Source organism: Panthera pardus, unplaced genomic scaffold (genome assembly GCF_024362965.1).
Source record: "Panthera pardus isolate Hobbes unplaced genomic scaffold, ASM2436296v1 HiC_scaffold_17, whole genome shotgun sequence".
NCBI lineage: Eukaryota > Metazoa > Chordata > Mammalia > Carnivora > Felidae > Panthera > Panthera pardus.
Window position 1 is genome coordinate 57109094 of NW_026526732.1, and position 25838 is coordinate 57134931.

The 25838-nt window shown below is 35.1% G+C and overlaps 1 protein-coding gene and 1 pseudogene across 6 annotated transcripts in view; both read left to right on the plus strand.

The window, feature by feature from the left end:
* Nucleotides 1-25838, plus strand: part of HACE1 (HECT domain and ankyrin repeat containing E3 ubiquitin protein ligase 1) — a 120777-nt gene that overhangs the window by 40693 nt on the left and 54246 nt on the right. For 5 of the 6 annotated variants that reach the window (XR_002078225.2, XM_019442974.2, XM_019442977.2 and 2 more), the window contains 7 exons: nucleotides 5729-5825; nucleotides 6846-6947; nucleotides 7569-7675; nucleotides 14140-14290; nucleotides 22210-22544; nucleotides 23029-23097; nucleotides 23338-23425. Coding sequence is in view for 5 of the 6 variants with exons in the window: in XM_019442974.2 (XP_019298519.1) it covers nucleotides 5729-5825; nucleotides 6846-6947; nucleotides 7569-7675; nucleotides 14140-14290; nucleotides 22210-22544; nucleotides 23029-23097; nucleotides 23338-23425 (949 nt within the window). In the remaining variant the exon portion in view is untranslated. The remainder of the gene's footprint in view (nucleotides 1-5728; nucleotides 5826-6845; nucleotides 6948-7568; nucleotides 7676-14139; nucleotides 14291-22209; nucleotides 22545-23028; nucleotides 23098-23337; nucleotides 23426-25838) is intronic. The other variant, XM_019442975.2, reaches the window with a different exon arrangement.
* Nucleotides 19592-20127, plus strand: LOC109263471 (translationally-controlled tumor protein-like; annotated as a pseudogene).

The following is a 25838-nucleotide window of genomic DNA, read 5'->3' on the forward strand; positions in this document are numbered from 1 at the left end:
GAGAGGTATTACTAGATATATCATCATATGTCTTATTTAAGAATCAACTACTGAAAAATTTTTTTTTTGTTTTGAATTAAATTCAAAAGATATTGAGATATATAGTAGAAAGAGCCTTGGGAGGCAGGTTGCAAATCTCAGCCCCAAAGCTATGCAACTTTCATGAAATTTCTTGACCTCTGAAACTTCTGTTTCTTTGTGAAATAGAAATGCTGCTATCTGGCTTGTGGGACTGTAATGAGAATTAAATGAGATGGCTTATGTAAAGCATCCAGCAGAGGATTTTGCACTTAGGTATGATTCTGAACATAGATTTGTAGCTACTGCCAAGCATCTCCTTTCAGTTAGTGGAATTCACAGTCAAAGCCATATAAAACAGCCCAAAGACTCAAAATTGTAAATTTTTAGAAAAGAAAAGGACCATTGGAAAATGTAGTCTCTTTGTTTTATTAGCAGTTCCAAAAAATACTGCAGTATATGTACTAGATGCACTTTAGCCAAGTTTTCTGATCATATTGCTTGAAAAGAGCCTAAATTCGGAGACTCAAAGTGCTTAAAAAATCAGTTCGAAGTGCTTTAGAAGTACTATACCATTCTTATTAAATCTTTGCCAACTTCCTGGTTTCCAGAAAATGCATTGGCATTTCCTTGAAGGGAGAATGATCTCAATCAATATTAAAAAAGTGGTTGAGGGGTGCCTGGGTGGCTCAGTCAGTTAAGCGTCCAACTTGGGCTCAGGTCTTGCCCTTGCAATTCGTGAGTTCCATCCAGCACTGCATCTGGCTCTGTGCTGACAGCTCAGAGCCTGGAGCCTGCTTTGGATTCTATCTGTCTGACTCTCTCACTCTCTCTCTCTCTCTCTCTCTCTCTCTCTCTCTGCCCCTCCCCCACTTGTGCTCTGTCTCTCTCTGGCTCTCAAAAACAAACATTAAAAAAAAAAGTAGTAGAATGGCAAAGAAAAATTATTCATTGGGCCAAGTTTTGCAGTTATTTGAACTGAAAAATCTTTTATGCAATACTCTGAGCAGTCTGTTACAGGTTAATCTTAATGTCTTATAATATTACAGGTGAGGCAGTTGATATCCTAATTGGGTTATGCAGATTTTGTATATTACTTAGCTCATGTTTTTTTCTTTTAATTTATTTTTGAAATGAAACATCACTTGATCGTGGGTGAGATTTTAATGTGGTTTTAGAAATAACTCCAGTTTTGTAAAAATGTCGTAATGGTACTTTTTTCCTTCATGCTAATATCCATTTTGCTATATATGGTAAATAACTGATCATTTGGAGACTTTTTTTTTTTTTTAATTTTTTTAACGTTTATTTATTTTCGAGACAGAGAGAGACAGAGCATGAACGGGGGAGGGGCAGAGAGAGAGGGAGACACAGAATCGGAAGCAGGCTCCAGGCTCTGAGCCATCAGCCCAGAGCCCGACGCGGGGCTCGAACTCACGGACCGTGAGATCATGACCTGAGTTGAAGCCGGACGCTTAACTGACTGAGCCACCCAGGCGCCCCTTGGAGACTTTTTAAAAACCATGTATATTCAACCGTGTTCCATTTGTAGATGGTGATCTCTTCTGTTCATAGTGTGTGATCTCCATCGTATTTTTCTCATAACATAAATCCCCTTGCACCTTATACATTATTCTCTTGAGTATTGAATTGTTTACTCTTTGAGGTAAAACTCTATGTTTATTCATCTTGGTGGAATAGTGTGATATAGATGAAGGATTTGGAATCAAACTGATCTTGATTCAGATTCTCCTCTGTTATGTAATTGTTGATCTTGAGCAACTTAATGGTTTTCTCAACTGAAAAATAGAACGAATACTTATTTTATAACAGTGTCAAGATTAAGTCAGACTTTGTACAAAGAACTGAGCATCATGCTTGTCACCTAGTAGATCCTAAATCAGTTATGATTCCGGTCTTTTTTATGTTATTTTCTATGATAAACTACCTTATTTAATGCTTATTTGTCAAATGAATGGTACTTGAAGTTAAAAACTATAATATAATTCAACAAATGTATTGAGTGCATGTTATAAGCCAACTATCATGCTCTGTGTTATGGAACAAATATGTTGTCAAGTTTACAGTTTAATTGGAAAGATTGGATATGTGGATATTAAATATCTGTAGAAGAAATGTCATTAAAGTTGAACAGATCAGCTTTGCACATCTGAGTTTCTCAGAAACAAGGGTTTTAGCAAAGATATCACTGTCTTCCCTAAATAAGTTAAGCTCAAGTTAGTTTCTTTTCACTTAGCTTTCCTTTTTAGGTATTATAAAGAATACAACAGTAATAATTGTAAAGTATTTGATATTAGCTATAGTATTTCTGTGTTGACCAGCACTCCCAGCTCAATGACAAATGATGCTTGATGAAGACTTTTCTTGATGTACAATAGTATAACTACTTTTGCCTTTGGAGAGATTGCAGATTTACTTGGTTTCTTGGTTTTCTGGTATAAATTAGATACTGCTCTTAGGTCAGTTTTGGCCTCTTGATACTTGCATTAAGCAAGATAATCAGTATTACAATAGAGTATCAAGAGAGTGGTATACCTATAATGTCTACTATTAGATTCATATTAGGAATCTATTAAATTTTTAAGATTTAAAATTTAAATATTTTTAGTTGTTTAATTCCATTTGGTTACAAATAATGCAGTGTCATTCTGTGAAAAAGAGTGAGTAGGCTTTTTTTTTTTTTTTTTTTTTTTTAAACTTTCTGAGGCTGTGTGTCCTTTCTCTTTGGGAAATGACATACCTTTATAAGTATAATGGTACTGTAGAAAGAGTACTGGTATAGACACCAGGGATCTAAGTTCTAGTTTCACCTATGGTTGAGTTAATAGTTCTTACCATCTACAAAATAAAAATCTTTGATCAGATACTCTTCCAAACTATATGAGTTCCTTGGGAATTTCTTAAAATTAGCTTTAAGCTTTAGTGTTCCTGGATTGTAAATTTATTTTTTTATTGCCTAGTATCTAGGATCAGATTAGCTCTTTGAATAATGAGACTTAGAGTCTAGTGGTTGCTGTCCCCAAAGTAGCTTCCTCCTAGCTGAAAGAGTTGTGGTTACTGACTTTACTCCTACTAGAAAAGAGAACAATTAGAGAGAATGAGCATGTGGATAAGAGCACTGTTCATTTTAGGTCAAATTGAATAGCTGTCAACAAAAGCCAAACTGAGTGGGTTGATAAATGAAGGTTGAGCGCTAGATAGTATTTTTGGCTAATTAATCCCTACCACCACCACACCCCTCCCCCATTCTCTTATGTTGATATCTGTATTTTTGCCTTCTTTCCATTTTATTTTATTTTTTACAAAGTATTAAAGTGCTATAGAATGTACTTGTTTTGAATATTGAAGGTTTTTTGGAGGTAAGAAGTCTAGAAACTTGGTGTGGTAGGAAGAAGGTTAGAGTTGCAAAGGGAATTGTTTGGAAGAAAACAAAGCAGCATAAGCCTGAGTAGCAGCTGTTTATCCCAGAATATTATGATTTATTGTAGATAATGTGTCCTAAGTTCAATTCTAAGATTTAATAGGTCAGTTTCTTACCTATATAGTAAAAGTATGTTTTAACATTGGGAGAAGTTTTCCAGGTTGTTGAGGATGTAATTCAGATCATCCTCTCCATTAAAAAAATTTTTTTTAATGTTTATTTATTATTTTTGAGAGAGAGAGGGAAAGAGTGTGAGCAGGGGTGGGGCAGAGAGAGAGAGAGAGAGAGAGAGAGAGAGACACACACACACACACACACACACACACACACACACACACACGGAATTCGAAGCAGGCTCCATACTGTTTTCCAGTGTGGCTGCACCAGTTTGCATTCCTACCAGCAGTGCAAAAGAGATCCTCTTTCTCCTCATCCTCACCAACATCTGTTGTTGCCTGAGTTGTTAGCCATTCTGGCAGGTGTGAGGTGGTACCTCATTGTGGTTTTGATTTGTATTTCCCTGATGATGAGTGATGCTGAACATCTTTTCATGAGTCAGTTGGCATCTGGATGTCTTCTTTGGAGAAGTGTCTATTCATGTCTTTTGCCCATTTCTTCACTGGATTATTTGCTTTTTGGGTGTTGAGTTTCATAAGTTCTTGATAGATTTTGGATGCTAACTCTTTATCAGATATGTCGTTTGCAAATATCTTCTCCCGTTCTGTCAGTTGCGTTTTAGTTTTGCTGATTGTTTCCTTCACTGCAGAAGAAGCTTTTTATTTTGATGTGGTCCCAATAGATCATTTTTGCTTTTGTTTCCCTTGCCTCCAGAGATGTATTGAGTAAGAAGTTGCTGCGGCCAAGGTCGAAGAGGTTTTGCCTGCTTTCTCCTGGAGGATTTTGATGGCTTCCTGTCTTACATTTAGGTCTTTCATCCATGTTGAGTTTATTTTTGTGTATGGTGTAAGAAAGTGGTGCAGGTTCATTTTTCTGCATGTCGCTGTCCAGTTTTCCTAGCACCATTTGCTGAAGAGACTGTCTTTATTCCATTGGATATTCTTTCCTGCTTTGTCAAAGATTAGTTGGCCATATGTTTGTAGGTCCACTTCTGGGTTCTCTGTTCTGTTCCATTGATCTGAGTGTCTGTTTTTATGCCAGTACCATACTTTCTTGATGATTACAGTCTTGTAGTATAGCTTGAAGTCTGGATTGTGATGCCTCCAGCTTTGGTTTTCTTTTTCAAGATTGCTTTGGCTATTCGGGGTCTTTTCTGGTTCCATACAAACTTGAGGATTGTTCTAGCTCTGTGAAGAATGCTGGTGTTATTTTGATAGGTATTGCATTGAATATGGAGATTGCTTTGGGTAGTATTGACATTTTAACAATATTTGTTCTTCCTATCTAGGAGCATGGAGTATTTTTCTGTTTGTTTTTTTTTTTATCTTCTTCAATTTCTTTCATAAGCTTTCTATAGTTTTCAGTGTATAGCCAAACTATGGAAAGAGCCCATATGTTCGTCAGTGGATGAATGGATAAAGAAGATGTGGTATACACACAAATACACACACACACAATGGAGTATTACTCGGCAATCAAAAAGAATGAAATCTTGCCATTTGCAACTATGTGGATGGAACTAGAGGGTATTATGCTAAGCAAAATTAGTCAGAGAAAGACAAGTATCATATGATTTCACTCATATGAGTACTTTAAGATACAAAACAGATGAACATAAGGGAAGGGAAGCAAAAATAATACAAAAACAGGCAGGGGGACAAAACATAAGAGACTCTTAAATATAGAGAACAAACAGGGTTGCTGGAGGGATTGTGGGAGGGAGAATGGGCTAAGTGGGTGAAGGGCATTAAGGCATCTACTTCTGAAATCATTGTTGCACTATATGCTAACTAACTTGGATGTAAATTTAAAAATAAATAGTTAAAAAAAAATTATTAGTCTTCAGAGCTCCTGGGTGGCTCAGTCGGTTAAGCAACTCTTGGTTTCTGCTCAGGCTTCGTGGGTTTGAGCCCTGCATTGGGTTTTGTGCTGACAGCATGGAGACTACTTGGGATTCTCTCTCTCCCCACCCATTCTCTCCCTCTCCCCCACTTGCACTGTCTTTGTCTCTCTCAAAATAAATAAAGTTAAAAAAATTCTAACCCCCCAAAACCTTGTTAATCCTCTGTTGATTCATATTAACTGTTTATAATTCATAGAAAAAGACTAAATTAAAAAGATTACTTTTTTAACATGGCTTTTTCTATACAGTCACGGTCAGAGAGACACAGCACAGATTCTCCTGTTACGAGGAGCCAAATATCTGTCAGATAAAAATGGAGTAACGCCTCTGGATTTATGTGTACAGGTATGCTGTTAGTGTATATTCTTAGCCTTTTATTTTATAATAGAAATTGAGGTTGGTAAAACCACTTTCCTGAAATGAGAAAGATTTTTATTCTGTTTTGTTCTGATTTTATTCTATTTTATTTTAGCTTTTTTTTTTAAAAAAAAGAATATGATCCTTAAATAGGAACTATGGCATTATAAGAAATATATATTGGCCTTCATCTCAGTTCCTGACACAAGAGCTTCTAAGGCTCCTAGAATCTCCAGGGTGATAAGAATGTCTTTTTGTAGGTGAATGAGATGGCTGGTGGCTAAAAGCCTCTGAAAGCTTCAGCATGGGGGCTGGTTGCCAAGGGAACCAACCATATGACTATAGGGCAGTGTCCTATCCCATTCCCTGTGAGATAAGAGGGAGTGGAGATTGAGTTCAGTCATCAATGACCAATATCCTGCCTATGTAATGGAACTTCCATAAAAACCGTATAAACAGTGGGGTTCTCAGGGAGTATCCAGGTTGGCAAACACATCAAAGTTGTGGGATGGTGGCATGCCCGGAGAGCGTGTGGAACTTCTGTGCCCCTTCCCACATACCTTACCCTATGCATCTCTTCCATTTGGCTGTTGCTGGGTTGTATCCTTTATAATAAACGGGTAATATTAAATAAGGTGTCTCCCTGAATTCTGTGAGCTGTTATCAAACAGCGAATAGCAGATTATCAAACCTGAGGAGGTGTTTGTGAGAAATCCTGACTTCTAGCTGGTTTAGTCAGAAGTATAGGTGGCCTGAACTTGTGAATGGCTTCTAAAGGAGGGGGCGCTCTTATGAGACTGAGCTCCGAACCCATGGAGCCCGTGCTCACTCTGGCTAGTTTGTGTTTGGATTGAATTAAGTTGTATGACGTTCAGTTGGTGTCCACAGACAGTTGGGAAATTGTGGAAACCTAAACATACAGTGTCAGACTGGTATGTAGAGGAAACCAGTTTTCCTTTAGGAACTTTTTTAAAATCTAGATAAGTTTAAATCTATTTTTTTTTTTAGGGTGGCTATGGAGAGACTTGTGAAGTATTAATTCAGTATCACCCTAGGCTTTTCCAGACAATTATTCAAATGACACAGAATGAAGATCTCCGAGAAAACATGGTGATGTAATTGTGCTAATAGCTTGTAAAAGAATAAGCCTTATTCATGCTTATCATATATGGCATTTTAGAATGTGCTTGGTAGTTTTATTATTACAAGTATTTTAATAATTCAAATTGTCTGCATTATAGGAAAGTATGAATTATACACTAATAAACTTTGTGCTGATATTTAGCCCTGTGAATCTTCTGTCCTCTGGGTCTTTGGTTTTTGCTTAAAATAATTAGAATTTTCCCCAGAGGTAGGGGAAAGTAATCTAAGGAGGAATATCATAGTATCATTAGTAATCACTAGTTTATTGAGTTTATTTGTAATAGTTTTATTCGTTGAAAAATTGCAGAGTTTGAATTTCTCTTATATTTTAGAAGTTTGGAATTAAGTTTCTGTAAATGAACTTGGTGATTTCTGTTTATATTTTCTATTGCTTTTTTACTGGGTAATTTTGAAAAGATTTTTTGTCATCTTATCTCTGTATTAGTTTTGTAAGGCAAAATAACTGTAAAGGAGTTGATTTAAACTAAATGGCTTTGGGATACTTTTTAAACTAATAGGTACTTACTTTCTTGATAAAGTTTAATGGATTATTGTGTAATCACATTTTTTTATTTGTAAAAAATTTAGTTACGACAAGTTCTGGAACATTTGTCTCAGCAAAGTGAAAGCCAGTACCTGAAGATTCTAACAAGCCTTGCTGAAGTTGCCACAACAAATGGCCATAAACTGCTTAGGTAAGTGTTTCAAAATATAAGCAAATCAATAGGCAGCAGAATATGTCAGCTTTGTCTCCTTTCAGGCTTTTCTGGGAATAGTTTATTTTGTTGGATGTTTTTGTCAGTGGTAAGATGTTCTAAAATTTTGCTGACTTATTATTGTTTTGTTTTAACGGACCAGAGCAATCAACTATTACTGGTAAATTTTAGTCTCTCTAGAGTGAAGAAAAATAGGGACTTACCTTGGATTTGGATAGGTTTCTAAAATTTTATAAAATGATAGGTTAGTCATCTAAGTAAAATATACATGAAGAAGAATCAAGGAAATTTAGGAGTCTTTTGTTGTTGATGTTCCTCCCCCAAGAAAATAGTTTGGGAATCAAATCGTGATCTCTAATTTATAGAACTCTGGGTACAGGCTACTGTTCAGGGTCTCAGCATACCTTCATGATTCCTTACAAAGTGTTTGCCCTAAACTGTCCCCCTCTGTTCAGTTCTTTATTCTTTCCAAAAGACGCTATGGTTTTAATGGCTGATTTTTATGTTCTTGGAGGTAATACCTTTATATTACTTGCATTTCTATATATGCCTTTTCCTGCAACTTTACATTATTGTATATGGTTAGCTGCCCCAAATAGGAACAAACAGCCCCTTAGAAACGGTTAATGTATTCTTTCTTAGCTTATAAATTTGGCCTACTTCTAATATGGATGCTTTTCCCTGGGTAGTTTTCATTTCACTTCTCTTAATACACCCAACTCTTAGAACAGGTCATGGTCTTATCTCTGTGGTCGCAACTGGAGTTTCTTCCTCCCAACTCCATGATATTTCTATATATCAGCTACATTGTCAAGTCCATTATGTTATCCCCTTGTTTCTGTCGTCCTTTGGGGTTTTCATATACTCAGACCAGAATCACACTCTATAACATTTATGTAGAAGGATCTTTGCTAGGCCCCTTAAACTTCATGGTACCAAGGTTACCCTCTTGTTTTCTTTTAGCCATTAAGTCTTTCTTCAGTTCTACTCACTATACTATTTGCTAATTTTTTATAATTCAGTTTCTAACTTTGAGACTACTTAAAATTCTTTTTATGGGATTCATTGAATTTCACCTTTATATAATGTTCTCATTTTATTTAGTCGTTTCCATTAATCCATTTATTTAATGAGGGCTTTCTGTGATTCAGACATACTAAAGGCATGGCTCAGGAGTCTGCCAGACTCAGGTTTAAATCCAGATATCACTATTTACTGTGTGATCTCAGCAAGTGACTGTTTTGAGTTTCCCTTTTTCATCTACCCATCCGTCTAATACATATTTTTGAGTGCCTACCATCCCCCCAGGCCATCTGGTAGATGATTGTGAATAAAACAGACAAGATCTCTCCCTGTATTTAATTTACAGCCTAGTCAGGATTTTGTTTCCTTATTGGAAAATGATAGTAAATATCTTCTTAACGAATTGTTGTAAAAATGTAATGATAAGATACTGTAAAGTGCCAAGCATAATGTTTGGCCCATAGTTGAGATGGTGATGATGATTATATAAATGGAAAATGCCAGAGATAATGATGATTATTTTAAACACCCTGTTTTCCTATATTAGAAAAATGTCCTGTTTTTTTCTACCTAAATCTTTTGTCCTATTTTTTGCTTTTCCACAGTAATGAGAAGGCCTATGTTTTTAAATGTTTATGATTTTATTTTAAGTTCACCTTTAATACTTAACAACCAGACACTAAGCTAAGGAGCATTGAAATACATTATTTTATTTAAACCTCACAATAATTTTATTTAGGTAGTAATTTCCATTTTACATGGAAGAAAACTGAAGTTAGCAATTGACCAAGCTAATACATAGAAGAGTGAGGATTCCTATTCTCATTAATAGAGAGCAGATTCTGGGTTCCAATCTAGCTCTTAAAAGTAACAGGGAGAGGGGCACCTGGGTGTCTCAGTCGGTTGAGCGTCGGACTTCGGCTCAGGTCATGATGCCACAGTTCGTAAGTTCAAGCCCTGCGTTGAGCTCTGTGCTCACAGCTCAGAGCCTGGAGCCTGCTTCAGATTCTGTGTCTCCCTCCCTCTGCCCCTTCCCCGCTCATGCTCTGTCTCTCTCTGTCTCTCAAAAATGAATAAACATTAAAAAAAAAAAAATTAAAAAAAAAGTAACAGGGAGATGAGTGGAACAGAAGTACGGTAGGAAAAAGGGGCCATGGCCAGAACGAGTTTTAAAACTGTTTTAGTAAACTGCACTGCCTCACCACCTACAGTGCTACTTTTCAAATGCTCTATGAAATCTGTTAATTATGGCCATTTTGGGGCTCTAAGTATCTTTTTATTTTTCTAAATGTTTATTCATTTTTGAGAGAGAGTGGGGAGGGGAAGAAAGGGGGACAGAGGATCTGAAGCAGGCTCTGCGCTAACAGCGGCAAGATCATGACCTGAGCCGAAATCTGACGTTCAGCCTGCTGAGCCACCTGGTACCCCTAAGTATCTTTTTCTTGAGACTGGTAGTGAGTATTGGTTATTAGAATTATATTAGAATTTATTGTGTTGTTTACTGTTTTGGGAAGTCCCGTGTTTCTCCTTTACTACCTTTACCTGACACTGTTACCACCCTCGCCAGTTGTGTGGGTTCTTCATTCCCCACACCAGGCAATTCTTTAAACACCAGCTGGTGTACAGCTTTTCTCAGCTTTGAAAACTATCCATCTAGAGACACATCAAATCTCATAGGTTAAGGACTCTTTTTTATGAGACTGCTCCCACTTTCAGATGCCAATTCCAAGTAGTAAATCCCCAGGTTAGCCATAACTTCTGTCTGACTTCACTACAAATTAGAAGTTCTCATGACCTCCTTCCCCTTGGGTTTGGTTATTTTTTAGAACAGCTCACAGTATTCGGGGAAACACTTATTTAGATTTACCAGTCTATTAAAAGACACAATAAAGGATGCAGATGATCAGCCAGATGAAGAGATACAAAGAAAAAGGTATTGGAGGATCTCGAGCACAGGAACTTCTGTCCCCATGGAGTTGAGGGTGTCACCCTCCCAGTATGTGGACGTGTTCACTAATCTGGAAGTTCCCTGAACCCCATAGTTTTGGGCTTTTTGTGGAGGCTTTACCCTGTAGGCATGTTGATCATTAACTCCATTTCCAGTCCTTCTCCCCTCTCTGGATAACGTGGGGTGGGGCTGGAAATTCTAAGCTTCTAATCGTGGCTTAGTCTTTCTGGTGACCAGCCTCCATCCAGGAGCCCACTGAGATTCACTTCAGTAGAACAAAAGACAACTGCTGTCACCCAGGAAATGACAAGAGATTTAGGAACTCTGTATCAGGAACAGCAGTCAAAGACCAAATATTAGAACAAAAGATGTTCCTAGTGCTCTTATCAGGAAATTATGAGGGTTTTAGGAGCTTTGTACCAGGAACCAGGGGTAGAGACCAATATATATGTTTTCTATTGCCTCACAGCTGCCAAGGTGTAGAATAAGAGGGTCTCAAATACAAATTACTCCCTCCTGAGGGTTTATGTTTCATGGTACTTTTGCAAATTGTCTCCCTTTTGTTCATTAATTTATAAATCATTTTATGCTTCTTAACCCACAATGGGATATAATTTTGGCCAGTTTAATAGAAATTTTAATTAAGAAAACTGATTCAAATATATATTTAGTGGCAATTGAGAAGTTAATTAGCTTACTTTTGAAAAAATGGATAGCCTTTTGTCTAACCAATTCTGGGAATATTTACTAAAGATAATAAATATGTACTTAAAAATTTTTTTTAATGTTTTTTAACATTTATTTTTGAGAGAGAGAGAGAGAGAGAGAGAGACAGGGAGATAGGGAGACAGGGAGACACAGAATCTGAAGCAGGCTCCAGACTCAAGAGTGTCAGCACAGAGCCCGACACAGGGCTTGAACTCACAAACTGCAAGATCATGACCTGAGCCAAAGTTGGACACTCAACCAACTGAGCCACCCGGGTGCCCCTAGATAATAAATATTTATTTGCAGTCCCTTTTGCACATAATGTGTTTGACTAAATAAGTGAATTATCTTACTTTCTGTATACTTATGATTAAAGATAAAGATAGTTATCAATGTGCAAATGAACAGAGAAATCACAGCTGTTTGCCTAGTAAGACATTGAATGAAAGTATACTTTCACATATAAACCAAAGGTAAGTTCATTGATAGGGCCTTGATTTAGGAAACTAATGTTAAAACTTTTATATTGAGACCTTATGGCTTGGGAAGAAATTATCATTTTATGATCAAGTGGAGAAAGATATGATGAAGTTTAGATTTTGTGATATTTTTGTATAATACTAAAGATATTTCACTTGTTGTAAAGTGAAAAATAACATTTTTTAAATCAGTGATTCAGCTTGGAAGAATTTTAAACTGGTTATAGTAATATAAAATTATTAGATAGTGTTTATAATTGAGAGTCGTATTCAGATTCCATTGTTCAGAAAATACTTCTTAAGTCATGAAATGTTTCCTAGGTCAGTTATTTAAATATTTAAATGTATGGTAATTTTGCAGAGGAAAGTCAAATTCACCTCTTTCTCATAGAAAAATTTGAGAGTCATCATAGTTAACTTTTCCAATAGTCACAACACAATAAAAGAAGGAAGTAGTTTCAGTCAAACTACATTTCTGTTTTGTTAGTCTCAACAATCTTATGATATAAAATTAGAAACACTTCATAAAGACAAATACATAAAAATCAATACAAAGTTACTAAAACAAAAAATTTTGTTAATATGATGTAGGAATGCCAGTTCAATACAGTATAGATAGCAGTAACTGTCATATTTTACTAACAGTTGTAACTGATAGCTAATTTTTATTGAATATTTTTAACAATTTAATAATTCTTAGAATGAGAAACAACATGAATATTGAAGTGAAAATGTCAGGAAATTTTGGGTTCACATGTCACCAGCAGAGAAAATACGCTCTAGTTGGCACTTACACACTGGAATTCTTAGAAGTAGGCATTTGCTATTTCCACATTACTTATGCATTTTATTTATTTTATTTTATTTTTAAGTTTGTTTATTTATTTTGAGAGAGAGAGTGAGTGAGGGAGGGGCAGAAGGAGATGGAGAGACAGAATCCCAAGCAGGCTCTGCACTGCCAGCACAGAGCCCAACACGGGGCTTGAACCCAAGAACCGTGAGGTCTTGACCTGAGCCGAAACCAAGAGTCGGACGCTTAATCAGCTGAGCCACCCACTCACCCTACTAATCCTTTTAATTATTATTATTGACGTATAGTTGACATACAATGTTGTGTAAATTTCAGGTGTATAACATAGTCATTCAACAATTCCATGTTACTCAGGGCTCAACATGATATGTATAGTTACTATATGTCACCATACAGTGTTGTTACAGTATTATTGAGTATATTCCCTATGCGGTACTTTTCATCTCCTTGACTTTTCATCTCTATGAGCTGGGTAAAATACACTTGGGAGAATTTAGGGTAAGCTATGATAATTAATATATACAATCATAACCATTCTGCCCAAAAGTTTATGTAACTCTTTACTCTGCTTTTGTGCTACCATTAAAATACAAGATAACTGATGTTAGAGATTCCAAATTAACCCCCTGAACAACAACAACAAACATTTTTTTTTTTAAAGATCTGTCACTGGTTTCAATACAGATTTAGCCTAACTCCTACAATTTCTCTATGGAAGAATAGTTGATTGATATTTGTAACGATGAACAATTCCCAGGCACTATAAAATAATGAAGGGGTTTTTGATTTGTCAAAGAAGGTTTATATTATATTCAGTATTGTTGTGTTAATTGGATTTGAGTTCTTTTTTTCTTCACAGTGGTGTGTATATCCTATATTTATGTAGAGTCATAAGACTACTAAGACTACCATTAGAGAACTTCCTTGATGCTGATATTAACTTTAAGATTATTCAATTTGTAAGTGTTCTGCTATATGTGAACAATTGGTTACTATTCTGGGGTGAGGAGGGGAAATGAGGTTATGGATAGAGTAGAAAGTTCAGCTTCTATAATGGAGTTGTAGGTTGACTTGAGCACATAATCAACATTTCTATTTCTCTGTGAAATGTCCTCAGAATTCCTAAGAGTCCGTTTAATTTATAAATATACTTTTGGAAGTGAAAGTTAGAGATTGCTTAAAGTTGATGCCTCAAGAAACCAACTGTTGGTGCTTTCCTTCATATTTGTGCTTTGATTATTGGTTCTACTCTGGTTGCTTAAACATTAATAATTCATTCATATGCAATCCAAATAATGTATAGCAACTTCCTATTAAACAAAGCATTCTGTTCCCTATCACAATAGGAAGGAACTTCGCTAGTTATATTAGGAAACAGATGATTAATGTGATGAAAATGTTTTAAATTAAGTATTTTAAGATGTAATTTGTTTTATTCCACCTAACCTGTTCGTATTTTAACTTTTATTTTCAGCTTGTCTAGTAATTATGATGCTCAAATGAAGAGCCTTTTAAGGATTGTGAGGATATTTTGTCATGTCTTTCGAATTGGTCCATCCTCTCCCAGTAATGGAATCGATTTGGGCTACAACGGGAATAAAACTCCAAGAAGCCAGGTGTTCAAGGTCAGAAAAGTATATGATGTTGTTAAGAAGATAGACAAAAAAGAGATGAATTTGACAAAGCATGCATTCATTAGTCAGAAACCTCATAAACTAAGTTTGGTTCATACTCCTATCACATTTTAAGTTAGACACACATTTCTCCTTTCATCCCTGTGTAATCAACAGCAATTCTTAAGTGGTAAGCTTTCTGTATTTTTCTTACAAGTAACATTTAAATTCCATTAGTGTTGTATTCAAAGGGTAAAGATACTTAATACTTAAATCTACTTTTTTAAATTGGATTACAGGTTTTAAATGTAGCAATATGCAGCCATCATGCTTTTTAAAAAATTATTCAGAAGTAAAGAAAATAACTAGTTTTCTTTTTTTTCCTTGTGTCCACTTTTTTTAAAGTTTTTATTTTAATTCCAGTTAGTTAACATACAGTATTATGTTAGTGTCAGGGGTACAATATAGTGATTCAGCAATTTCATACATCACCCAGTGCTCATCACAAGTGTCCTCCTTAATCCCCATCACCTATATAACCCATTTCTTCTCCCCACTCCGTTCTGAAAATACCTAGTTTCTATTTAGAGGTTATTATTGCATATTTTCAGAAGGGAGTTAATGTGTGTGTCCATATATGTGTTTTAAAAGTAAGTTTACTTTCATTTCCTGTGTTTACTACCAATTAATTCCTGGATCACTTCAAGGAAGAATCATTGAGATATTTTCTTTTCTCTTCTTAAAAATTAAAAAAAATATATTTATTTATTTTGAGAGAGAGAGAGTACAAGCAGGGGAGGGACAGAGAGAGAGGGAGAGAGAAAGAGAATCCAAGCAGGCTCATCAAAGTCAGCGTAGAGCCTGATGGAGGTATCAATCTCATGAACTGTGAGATCATGACCTGAGCCAAAATCAAGAGTTAAGATGCTTAACCGACTTAATCACCCCGGCACCCTGAGATATTTGCTTAAAATATTTGTATTGCTTCAGCTGCTTCCTGTAAGACCCAAGACAGTGTTGCTACCTAAGTTAAAGTATAATTTTATGAATTAAGCAAAATGAATGTGAATATAATTGTTATTGTTAAGGCTTTTTTTTTCTTGAGGCGTATTTTTAAATAACTCAGATTTTGGACAAATGTGTAACTTTATAACTGTTTTCATATTAGCTTTTTAAAGGTAACTTATCTTAAGAAATTTTCATGGTATAAAATTTGCTTTTGGGTCCATGAAGGTTTGTATTTCTTTAAATAATCTTTCGAGTATAAATATAGGTTATCTATCCAAAAAGTGATATAAACATTTTTATTTGTCACTTTCTAAAAAACTAGTTATGATTGACAGCTTTACTGTCTGTAAAATTTGAAGTAAAACTAATGACCAATGCTAAGTGATTCTTTTCTTACATGGAACTTTTTGGGCACCTACAAATAAGTGCTTTGTAAGCATTTTGACACTGGTGGATTTTAATAGCTAAAATAGGTACAATAGGCTTTTAGAAAGATGTGTGTAAGGGTCTTGCATCTGTTTGTGTTCTTCACTGTTTCTAAAGAGTTAGTGCAGAAAAGAGTTTTCATCTGTTTGTGTGTGTGTGTGTGTGTGTGTGTGTGTGTGTGTGTGTGTGTGTGTATGTGTGTGTGTGAGAGAGAGAGAGAGAGAGAGAAAGAAAGAGATTGATTCTTATTTTTTTCCTTTTTTTCCCCTATTGTGCCACCTCCTGGAAGAAGGCAGTTATACAACTTTTTGTAATTCAAATTTTGGCTTTTCACATACCACTTCTTCAATACTAGTTTGGAGTCATAAGTGACTATCTTTGTAAAATTTGAATCTAAATATTGATCCACTATTTTGTCAGTGTTATTTTAAGTGAGTTTTACTGCTTAAATAGTCACATTACATGCAGTTGTTCTTAATGTATTCTGGTATGGCTTGTGCTGATTTAATTTTCTGCTTATCCTTTCTACTTATCTATAATGATGAATAGAAAATCAAATCAGGCATAGATAAAGTCACTATTCTCCAAATTGGGTGTAGATTATATTCACTATTGTCTGTTTTTTGTTTTTGTTTTTTTTTTGTTTTTTTGGTTAAAATTTGAGTCTGCCATGTGTTTGCTAATGATCAGAAAATAAGTATGTGTTAATTCGTAGCATCTCTATAGGAATTTTGTGCTTGATTTAAAATGTTAGTTTCCTATTTAGCCAGTCAATACTGGTATAACAGAGTAGAAAAGGGTATCCCTGGTTTTCTTTGAGCTTTTCTTTTGTGAAATCTAAACTCTGTTTTGATTATTATATCAATGACATATATATTACAAAAAGCTCTTTTTTTTCTATCTTATTTCATTTGTTAGTATCTTTTTTAAGGGATTGTTTTATGCATCATTGACAACTGCTTTTGCCTTGACTGTTGTTGTTGTTTTTTTTTTTTTTAATTTTGACCTTACACTTCGGTAAAACATTTTTATTACAAAACTACCTACGTTTTTAAAAACATTAAATGTTACTCTTAAAAATTTATTAGTCTCTTGACATATAATTTTATGAATTATATTTTATGACTGGAGGATGGCAAAATGATGCCCTCCCACTTACAAGGATAAAAAATAGAAACTACATTGTCATCTATTTATATAAAATCTTCTGTTCATTGTGGGGTGATTCAGAGTTGTAAAGATCATAACCATTTCCTGAGTTCCTGCAATGTTAGACTGGAAAATACCATTTTAATTTTTACCACATTTTGTCTAAGGTAGCCATTGATCCCTACTTTCCATTTCATTAACTAGGTACTCTAACATGTCACTTTATTGTTAGGATTAACTAATGGGTTTTCCATTACGAATGAGTGGGTTTATAGGCCATGTGGTTTTAGTAGGTGAAATTGTTTAACATCCTGTTACTAGTTTTCTGATTTATCTTAAAAATCTTAAGTTAATCTTAACACTTAGCCATTTTTTCAGTGTTAAGAGATTTTTATCTAATGCCTTGGGAACTTCAGAGCGTCTGAAGGAGAAGGTAGTTATGTTTATTGAAGCAGTGTGAACATGGGGAAGACTATTTAGACTTACTGAATCTTGATATGCTCTTCTTTTGTGACTAGTAAGCTGTGACTATTAATACTTACATAGAATTGTAATTGGGAAAGTTTGGAGCTGAGAATGATTGAGAAACTTTTAACTTCAAAATCTTATATTTTGGATCGTAACATTTGACATTGTCAAGTTGAGAATAGTGAGACTATACTGTTAAATTTCAAGAGTGTATTTCAAGATACTATTAAAGAACTTAATTTAGTAATGCTTTCCTGTCAAATTCATATCTCACGTTGGTACATGGATCTTAAATTTTTAAAAAATTGTCCAGCAAGTTTGAGATTATATATTATAGCTTTGAAATAGAACTTAAAATGTTTTGAAAATTATGTATGATTGTCAATAATGTGAAATGAAGCAATATTTCACAATGGCGAGATCTGCTAATGTTTTCCACAGTCATTGACTCAATTTTCAGTAAAAGTTGATATATACGGTGCTTTATATCTTTATTTTTTTGGTGCTTTGTGTCTTAGCTAATGTTTTTATCATTATTATTTATGAATATAGAAAGCATCATAGATAAGGCTTGAAATTGTTTATTTTTAATTTTAAAAATTTATTTTAATCCTTTTTATCTGTGGCTAGTACCACAGTTATAAATTAAAGTTATTTTCACAGTACTTTTTTTGTTGTTGAGGCATGAACTTTGTGAACAGATCTTCAAAGGAAAACTCTGTAGGTAAAAATACCTTGAGGTTGGGATTTAGTTTTAATACATATGTGAATGAAGAAAGAAAAGATACGAAAAAGAGAAAAGAAAGGCCTAAGATGACATACTACTTCTTTTTTCTCCTCATTCTGTTTTAATTTTTGCTGTGTTCCTTTATTGAAAGTCTTTCTAGACTATCATTTTTACACAGATATGGGCTTTAAAAATTATTTCTGGATTATTCAAAACTTGCCTTTAATTTTTACACATTGTCAGTATTTAAAAATAGGATTGTTGGGTGCCTGAGCGGCTCAATCGGTTAAACGTCCAACTCATGATCTCAACTCAGGTCTTGAGCTCAGGGTTGTGAGTTTGAACCCCTCTTTGGGCTCCATGCTGGGTGTGGAACCTACATTAAAAAAAAAAAAAGGAAAGAAAGAAAGAAAGAGAAAGAAAAAAATGGGATTGTTGCTGGTTGTTGCTGATTCAGGCTCAGTGCTCTCATCTGTGTGAGCAGCAGGTATCATTTCTTGCCTTAGGCTTCATCTCTATCCAGTGTGCTGTTTTTCTAGGTTGCAGTCCTCATTTAGAGGCCAATAATTCCTTTTGCCTTTTGTTTCAAGAAGTTTTACATTACCACCTGTTCTTTCTATTTTGGAAGTTCATTTTGTGATGTAAAGCTAAAAGTTTTACTGACGTAAAATGTTCTTTTTCATTCTTTACAGCGGGTTTGATGTTTTGCTCACGAGAATTAAGACCTTTTCTGTGCAGGTATCATGTCAGTGTTTATGGCAGCTGGTGCCTCTTACCCTTCCTTTGAAGCAGCTCAGGGATCCTGAATCTTGCAGCTGCTACGCCTAACCATGGAAGAGCCCTCTTTGTTGGGGAGAGGGGTGCTTATTTCAACCTCAGAGAGTATAATCAGTTTCTCACTTTGCCTACCTGTTTATGTAGTATGTACTAACTAAATATTTGTTGAAAGAAGGGACTAGGTTTTTGTTGATGATAGGGGGAGCTTTTTTTGCTTTATTTTGTTTTGTTTTCTGCTTTTTGGTTTAATGTTTAAGTGAAGACTTAAGATTGATTTAATTATTTGCAAATCTAGTAAGTCAAATAAATATTCTCAAAAAGACAATGTTCTGCAAACCTGAAGAAAAGCTGAACACATAGCAGAAGAACTTGTTAGAAAATAATGATAAAGAATTTCCTGGAAGAACATGTTATTTAAACATTTCTTAAACTTCCAGTTATAGTTGTGTAATCTCTTTCCGTAAAGTAAGACTCTAATATTTAAAAGTAACATTTCTTTTGGTTGAAATATTGTGGGTCTTTCTGAAGCGCATCGTCTAGTTTGTAGCATTCTGTGATCCCATAAGAAACAAAAAGATTAACTCTTATATTCATTTGCAGAAAGACAGTTTATCATTCTCAACAGTAATATTTAAAATGGTAAATAGCTTTTCAAACTCCCCCTGCCCCCCAACTTCTTCATCATACCCCCAGTGTGACTTCTTCTGCACCACGTTTAGGGCTCCCTGCTCCTGCTAAGATAGTGCTGCCATCGTCTCTCTCCAGATGCCATCATGATTATCTACCAGGACCTCATCAGTCATGATGAGATGTTCTCTGACATCTATAAGATCTGGAGATCATGGGTGGGTTGTGCCTGGAGGTGGAGGGGAACATGGTTGGTAGGACTGAGGGTAACATTGGTGGATCGTTCATTGGTGGAAATGCCTCCGCTGAAGGTCGTGTGTGAAGGTACCAAAAGCACAGTAATCACTGGTGTTGATGTTGTCATGAACCATCACTTGCAGGAAACCAGCTTCACAAAAGAAGCCTACAAGAAGTACATCAAATGAAATCAATCCAAGGCAAGCTCGAAGAACAGAGGCCAGAAAGAGTAAAACCTTTTATAACAGGGCCTGCAGAACGAATCAGGCACATCCTTGCTAATTTCAAAAATGGCCACTTCTTTATTGATGAAAACATGAATCTAGATGGCATGGTTGCCCTGCTGGACTACCGTGAGAGTGGTGTGACCCCACATACGTCCTTTAATGATGGTTTAGAAATGGAAACATGTTAACGAATTTGGCTGTTACTCTGGATGTATCCCCTGTTGTCATGAGTGGTGGCTCCTCATCCACACAACACCAGGACTTAGACAAATGGGACTGATGTCATCTTGAGCTCTTCATTGATTTTGACCTTGATTTATTTGGAGTAGAGGCATTGTTTTTAAGAAAAAAAAATACGCATTTAAACTCATTTGAGAGAATGGCCTCTTCGTTTAGTACATATTTAAATCCACCCTGTGTAGTGTCCTGCGGAAGCTAGAGCCTGGTTGTAGACTACTGCTAGAAAGCATAAGACTTCCTGCAGATAAGTCTACAGTGAGAACTACTTCTGGGACTGCAGTATTAAAAACAAGAACCCAAAGTCTTAATTCTGAGTTCAAGTAAACGGAAAGACCATGCTCATAGCTGTGCCAACATTTGGAAGTAGATTCTTTACACATTTCATGACCTACAAACAGAAGTAGTGAACTCTGGGAAAGATTACTAAAAGAATAAAAAGAGACTAATACAGTTGGAAGCAAAAACAAAACAAAACAATAGTGTAGGAATGAAGGAGCACTTAAGTGCTATCTTTCTCCTTGACCCTGACTGTTAATTTTTATTTGGGGTTAAAAATGTTCTTGCAGACCTTTTTTCCCACCAGTTTTATTGCGATATAATTGACGTATAACATTGTGTAAGCTCAAGGTGTATAATTTGATAATTTGATACACATATACATTACCACAATAAGGTCAGTTAACACATCCTTCACTCACATTATTACCATTTTCTTGTCATGGTGACAACATTAAAGTTTTACTTTCATAGTAACTTAAAAAAAATTTTTTTTTAATGTTTATTTATTTTTGAGAGAGATAGAGCATGAGCAGAGGAGGGGCAGAGAGAGAGGGAGACATAGAATCCGAAGCAGGCTCCAGGCTCTGAGCTGTCAGCATGTAGCCCAACATGGGGCTCAAACTCATGAACCATGAGATCGTAACCTGAGCCGAAGTCAGACGCTTAAGCGACTGAGCCACCCAGGTGCCCCCATGGTAGCTTTCAATTTACAATACAGTATTGAAAACTAGACATGATGTTGTATATTAGATCCCTGGTAGCCTTCTTTTGATAGTACTTGGGCATTTATACTTCTGCTTGTTAAAAATTACTAGTTATTAGGGATGATGTAAATATTTCATCTCCTTTAGTACTTAGTCCTGTTGTAGCATTTGTGATTACATAATATTTTAAAAAGAAAATTTCATGTGCTGTTAGTTTACAAAAGACATTTCATTATTTTTAAAAGGAATATTTTAAATAGTGTAAAAAAAAGAAACAGTTTACTCCCTCCCTTTTTCTTTTTCAAGCTGTTAATCTTTACTGGAATTAAGGATTTGCTAGTCAGTTTTGATAGTTACTAGTCATTAGATGGAATTTGTGTATATGTGTATGAAAGCATATGCATATATGTGCATATATATAAATATTATGTAAAATTTTTAAATTTCTCACAATAAATTTTCAAAATTCTATGAATTACATGAAAAGAGCACAATAAAGCTTTTATTTTTTAAGTTTATTTATTTCTTTTAGTGATCTCTACACTCTCTGTGGAGCTCGAACTCACAACCCTGAGATCAAGAGTCACATGCTCCACCAGCTAACCCAGGCAGGCACCCCAGAACCAAACTGTTCATTAGACTTTTTAGGACTTCTTATTTTTTTTTAATTGAAAAAAGACAGTTGAAAATTGTTAACACATGAATATAGTAAAGGTTGGGGGATTGTATATTTAAAAGTAATATATGCTTTTAGAACTAAATATTTGAAAATTTTTAAAAGAGGAAAGATTGCTTATGAATTTTTTGTTAGATTTTAGGTTTTACCTTTTTATTCCAAGGAATAAATAAATACAAATTAAATTTTTGCTATAAATGAAGAAATTGTTATTTATGTGGCATTCATATGTTTTGTTATTTACCTTCAGGCACTGCTGTCACATTAACTTGGGAAAGTAGCAGTAGCTAGAGTAAATTTTCTCTTTTATAATATTTGCTTGAGTGAGTTTTTTTATCCTGGAATTTAAGAATGATGTTAAAAAAACCCTTCTGTTTTTCTCCTAGCCTCTTGAATTGCTTTGGCACTCATTAGATGAATGGCTAGTTTTAATAGCTACAGAATTGATGAAAAACAAGAAGGATTCAACGGATATCACTTCTATTTTGCTGAAACAAAAAGGCCAAGATCAAGATGGTACTTCCATTCCTCCATTTGAACCTCCAGGACCTGGGAGCTATGAAAATTTATCCACTGGCACAGGGGAATCTAAACCAGATGCTCTTGGAGGGAAACAGGAAGCCAGTGCAGACTGTCAGGATGTTATTTCTATGACAGCTAACCGGCTAAGTGCTGTCATTCAAGCCTTTTACATGTGCTGTTCTTGTCAGATGCCCCCAGGGTAAGAAGGTTTCTGCTTATTATTTCCTTTTCTGATAGATGAAGAAAAGCTATGATTTTTTTGGTAATTCCAGTAACAAACAATAATTTGTTGATTTTAGGTTCTGTTTTGATCTGTTTTAGGACACTCATCATACTAATCTAGAATTGGTTTAAAATATTTGAGTTTTATGCATTATATAAATGATTAACATGTAGAATGGTGAATGTCACTTTGTGCAGGATTACTTAATTTTGTATTCAAAGTGTATAGAGCAGAGATGTTTAAATTTCAAGGTTTTTAAAAAGTCACTGTTCATATCCTCTGTTAATGAAAAGTTCTATATATTTTTTCATCTTATAAATTGACTAGGCATGCCTAGTTTTCCAAACACAGATCTTTTTTTTTTCTTCTGCTAGGAGCCAGTCCAATTGTATACATAGTTACCAGATTTGCTTTATCACCAATTTCAGTCCATACGTTCTGATTTTTTTATCCCCCACAGAATGACTTCACCCCGTTTCATTGAATTTGTCTGCAAACATGATGAAGTTTTAAAATGCTTTGTTAATAGGTAAGGCTTTCTTGGATTCATAGATTGCTCTTGTAGGCTTTTCTTTCTTTGCTTACAGTGTTTATCTCAACAGAAATAATGTTTTTTTTCTGTTACAATTCAAAAAATGCTCAATGACAAGTAAAAATATAGTAGGTGTAGATTAATATTTTTCTTTTGTTTCAGTATCTGTATATCTGAATTTGCATTTCACTTATTCATCCTTCTTGTCCATTTAAACAAAATATATTTTTCTTTTAGAAATCCCAAAATTATATTTGACCACTTTCACTTCCTCCTTGAATGTCCTGAGCTGATGTCAAGATTCATGCATATCATAAAAGCACAGGTAGAGATTTCTCTTAATCTTGTTTTTAGTCTGTCTAATGAAAATTAGTTTTTTAATTTGAATACTTTTTAGTGAAATAATTATTATACTTGAGACCTCTTGCTAGAAGAGGAGTGAAATTACCTTATTCTTTACTTCAGTATGTGGAATTACATTAATATGTTACATTAGTATGAGGGGCATTTTTTTATCTTCAAGAAGTGTGTACTGAGTGTCCAGTGTGTGCAAAAGCTTGTGCAAAGACAACAGAACACATTGCCACATTTCCTGAAATGAGTTTTATGGAGCATTAGTCCTATAAGGCTGATGGTCCTTGAGGAAAGGATTTTATCCCTAAATACATTTGGAAAATACAATATGCCCTGTTGGAGATTTGTAAAGCGTATCAGCAGCTTGTTAAAAGGCTTTGAGAAACCATTTGATAAAAATCGTGATTTAACTTTCTTAATCCTCCAAATTTATTTGACCTGAGATCCTTTCCCCCACCGGGGTTCATTCCACATATCTCATGTTTTGTGAAACATGCTAGGGAAAAGTTTTTTTGCTTCTTACTAGCTATGTAATTTTGGGCACATTTCCAACATCCTTGAGCCTTGGTTTCTTCATCTATAAAATAGAGATAATGACACCAACCTCAAAAACTATTGTGAAGAATAAATTTTAAATAATAACTGGTATGTATGTTCAATAAATGGCAGTTATTTGGAGATAGAAAGCATATGTCCTTTCTCCACAAAGATCTTAATTCAGTCTAGCAGGTAAGATAATAAATGTACCTATAAAAGAGTAATTACATCATTATCTGACTGCTTAGGACTTTAAGGGAGGAAGACTTTGCTTCTGCCTGCTATAGTCAAGGAAACTTTTAAAAAGAGGAGGTGGATTTTATGCTGGACCTTGAAAAACATTGCAAAATTTTGCTTGGAGTGAATTGGGTAGATGAACATTCTAGCCAAGATATGGTCCAGGGCTTGTAGATGAAGAAGTGTATAAAATTACAATGGTTGAAACAGAAATGTTGTGTAGGTGAGGGGTGAGGTGTAATTCTGGAAAGGTAGGTTGGGGTCATGCTGTGTTAAGCCTTAATTGCCAGATTGAAGAATCTTCTTTGTTTTCTAGGCTGTCAGCAGCCCCTGATAACTTTTCATTCAGGAGAATGATATGATCCTGGCAAAATTTTAAAAAATAATTTGTCAGAAATGTAGGACAGACTGGAAGCTGTGGTTTGGTTAGTAATCATAAGGTAGATATTATAGGTGTTTTTAAATCTTTTTAGGGACACTGACCCTTTCAGAAATTAAAGCTAAGAACTAATTCTTATAAAATTATACACCTGTATATAAGTATCCTTTTCACATGTGTTAAAAATGATAATGTGAAAGAGAAGATAGTAATAATAACATTTCTTGAATGCTGACTTTAGGTCAGTTACCATATATTTGCTTTACTTGGGTTATTTTCATAGCAGTCATGCGAGATGGGTACTCTTGAACTGAAGAGATTATGTAACTTGTTTAAGTCATTCATCTACCAAGTGGGAGAACCAGGATTTAAGGGTCTGTCTGGTTTTTAAATTCATTTTCTTAATCTAAACTATGTGACTCCATTCTAGGGCAAATGAAATTATAGGTGTAAGAAGCTTTTAGTTTTTGAAAGAGATAGTTTGCTATTCTTAATATTATCTCTGCTTTTATTATCTTTTATTATCTCTGCATTTATTTTCCCCTTCCCTTCCTGAACAACTTAGTCAAAAGCATCTGCATTAAGAGGTCCACTGTTTTTACCTATAGAGGAAGTTTTGTTGCCTGGCCAGAGTGAGGAAGGTGTTCACATGCATAATGGCCTAATGTGTGGTTTTGGAGCATGGGTGTGGTAAGGAGGTTGTCTGTGTAGAAGAGGGGCTCAGCATGGAGTATGTGAGTTGGAAGAGCATATGGAGGATGTCCAGCATGGAGAGCGGTGACAGTTGCTCAGAGTAGACTGACAGAGCCCGGGTAGGGTAGAGGGCATCAGTGTAGTAAAGTATGCATGTCCGTGACAGGAGATTGGTTATACAGAGGGTGGGCCAGTTCATCAAATAAGTAAGTATACTTCATATGGGAGCCTGGCTTCTCAGTGTTGGAGAGAGGAGTTACAAAATGGAGAACAGAATGAAGCATACGCTGTTGGATTAGAATTGGACGTATCAGTGTGAACTTAGAGTTTTCAGTGTAGATTGATAGATATAGCAAACCTGGCACCCGGTTCTTGGCTTCTGAACACCGTTCTCAGTTAACCAGTGCTCTTTAGAGAAATGGCTTATTTCACAGCTGAGTCAGGGAACGTACAAGATGAGCCTGGAACCTCTTATAATGCAAGAAAGTTTTTCGAAGAGTGATAGGATTATGTCGGAATGACACAGAACCAACTTGAA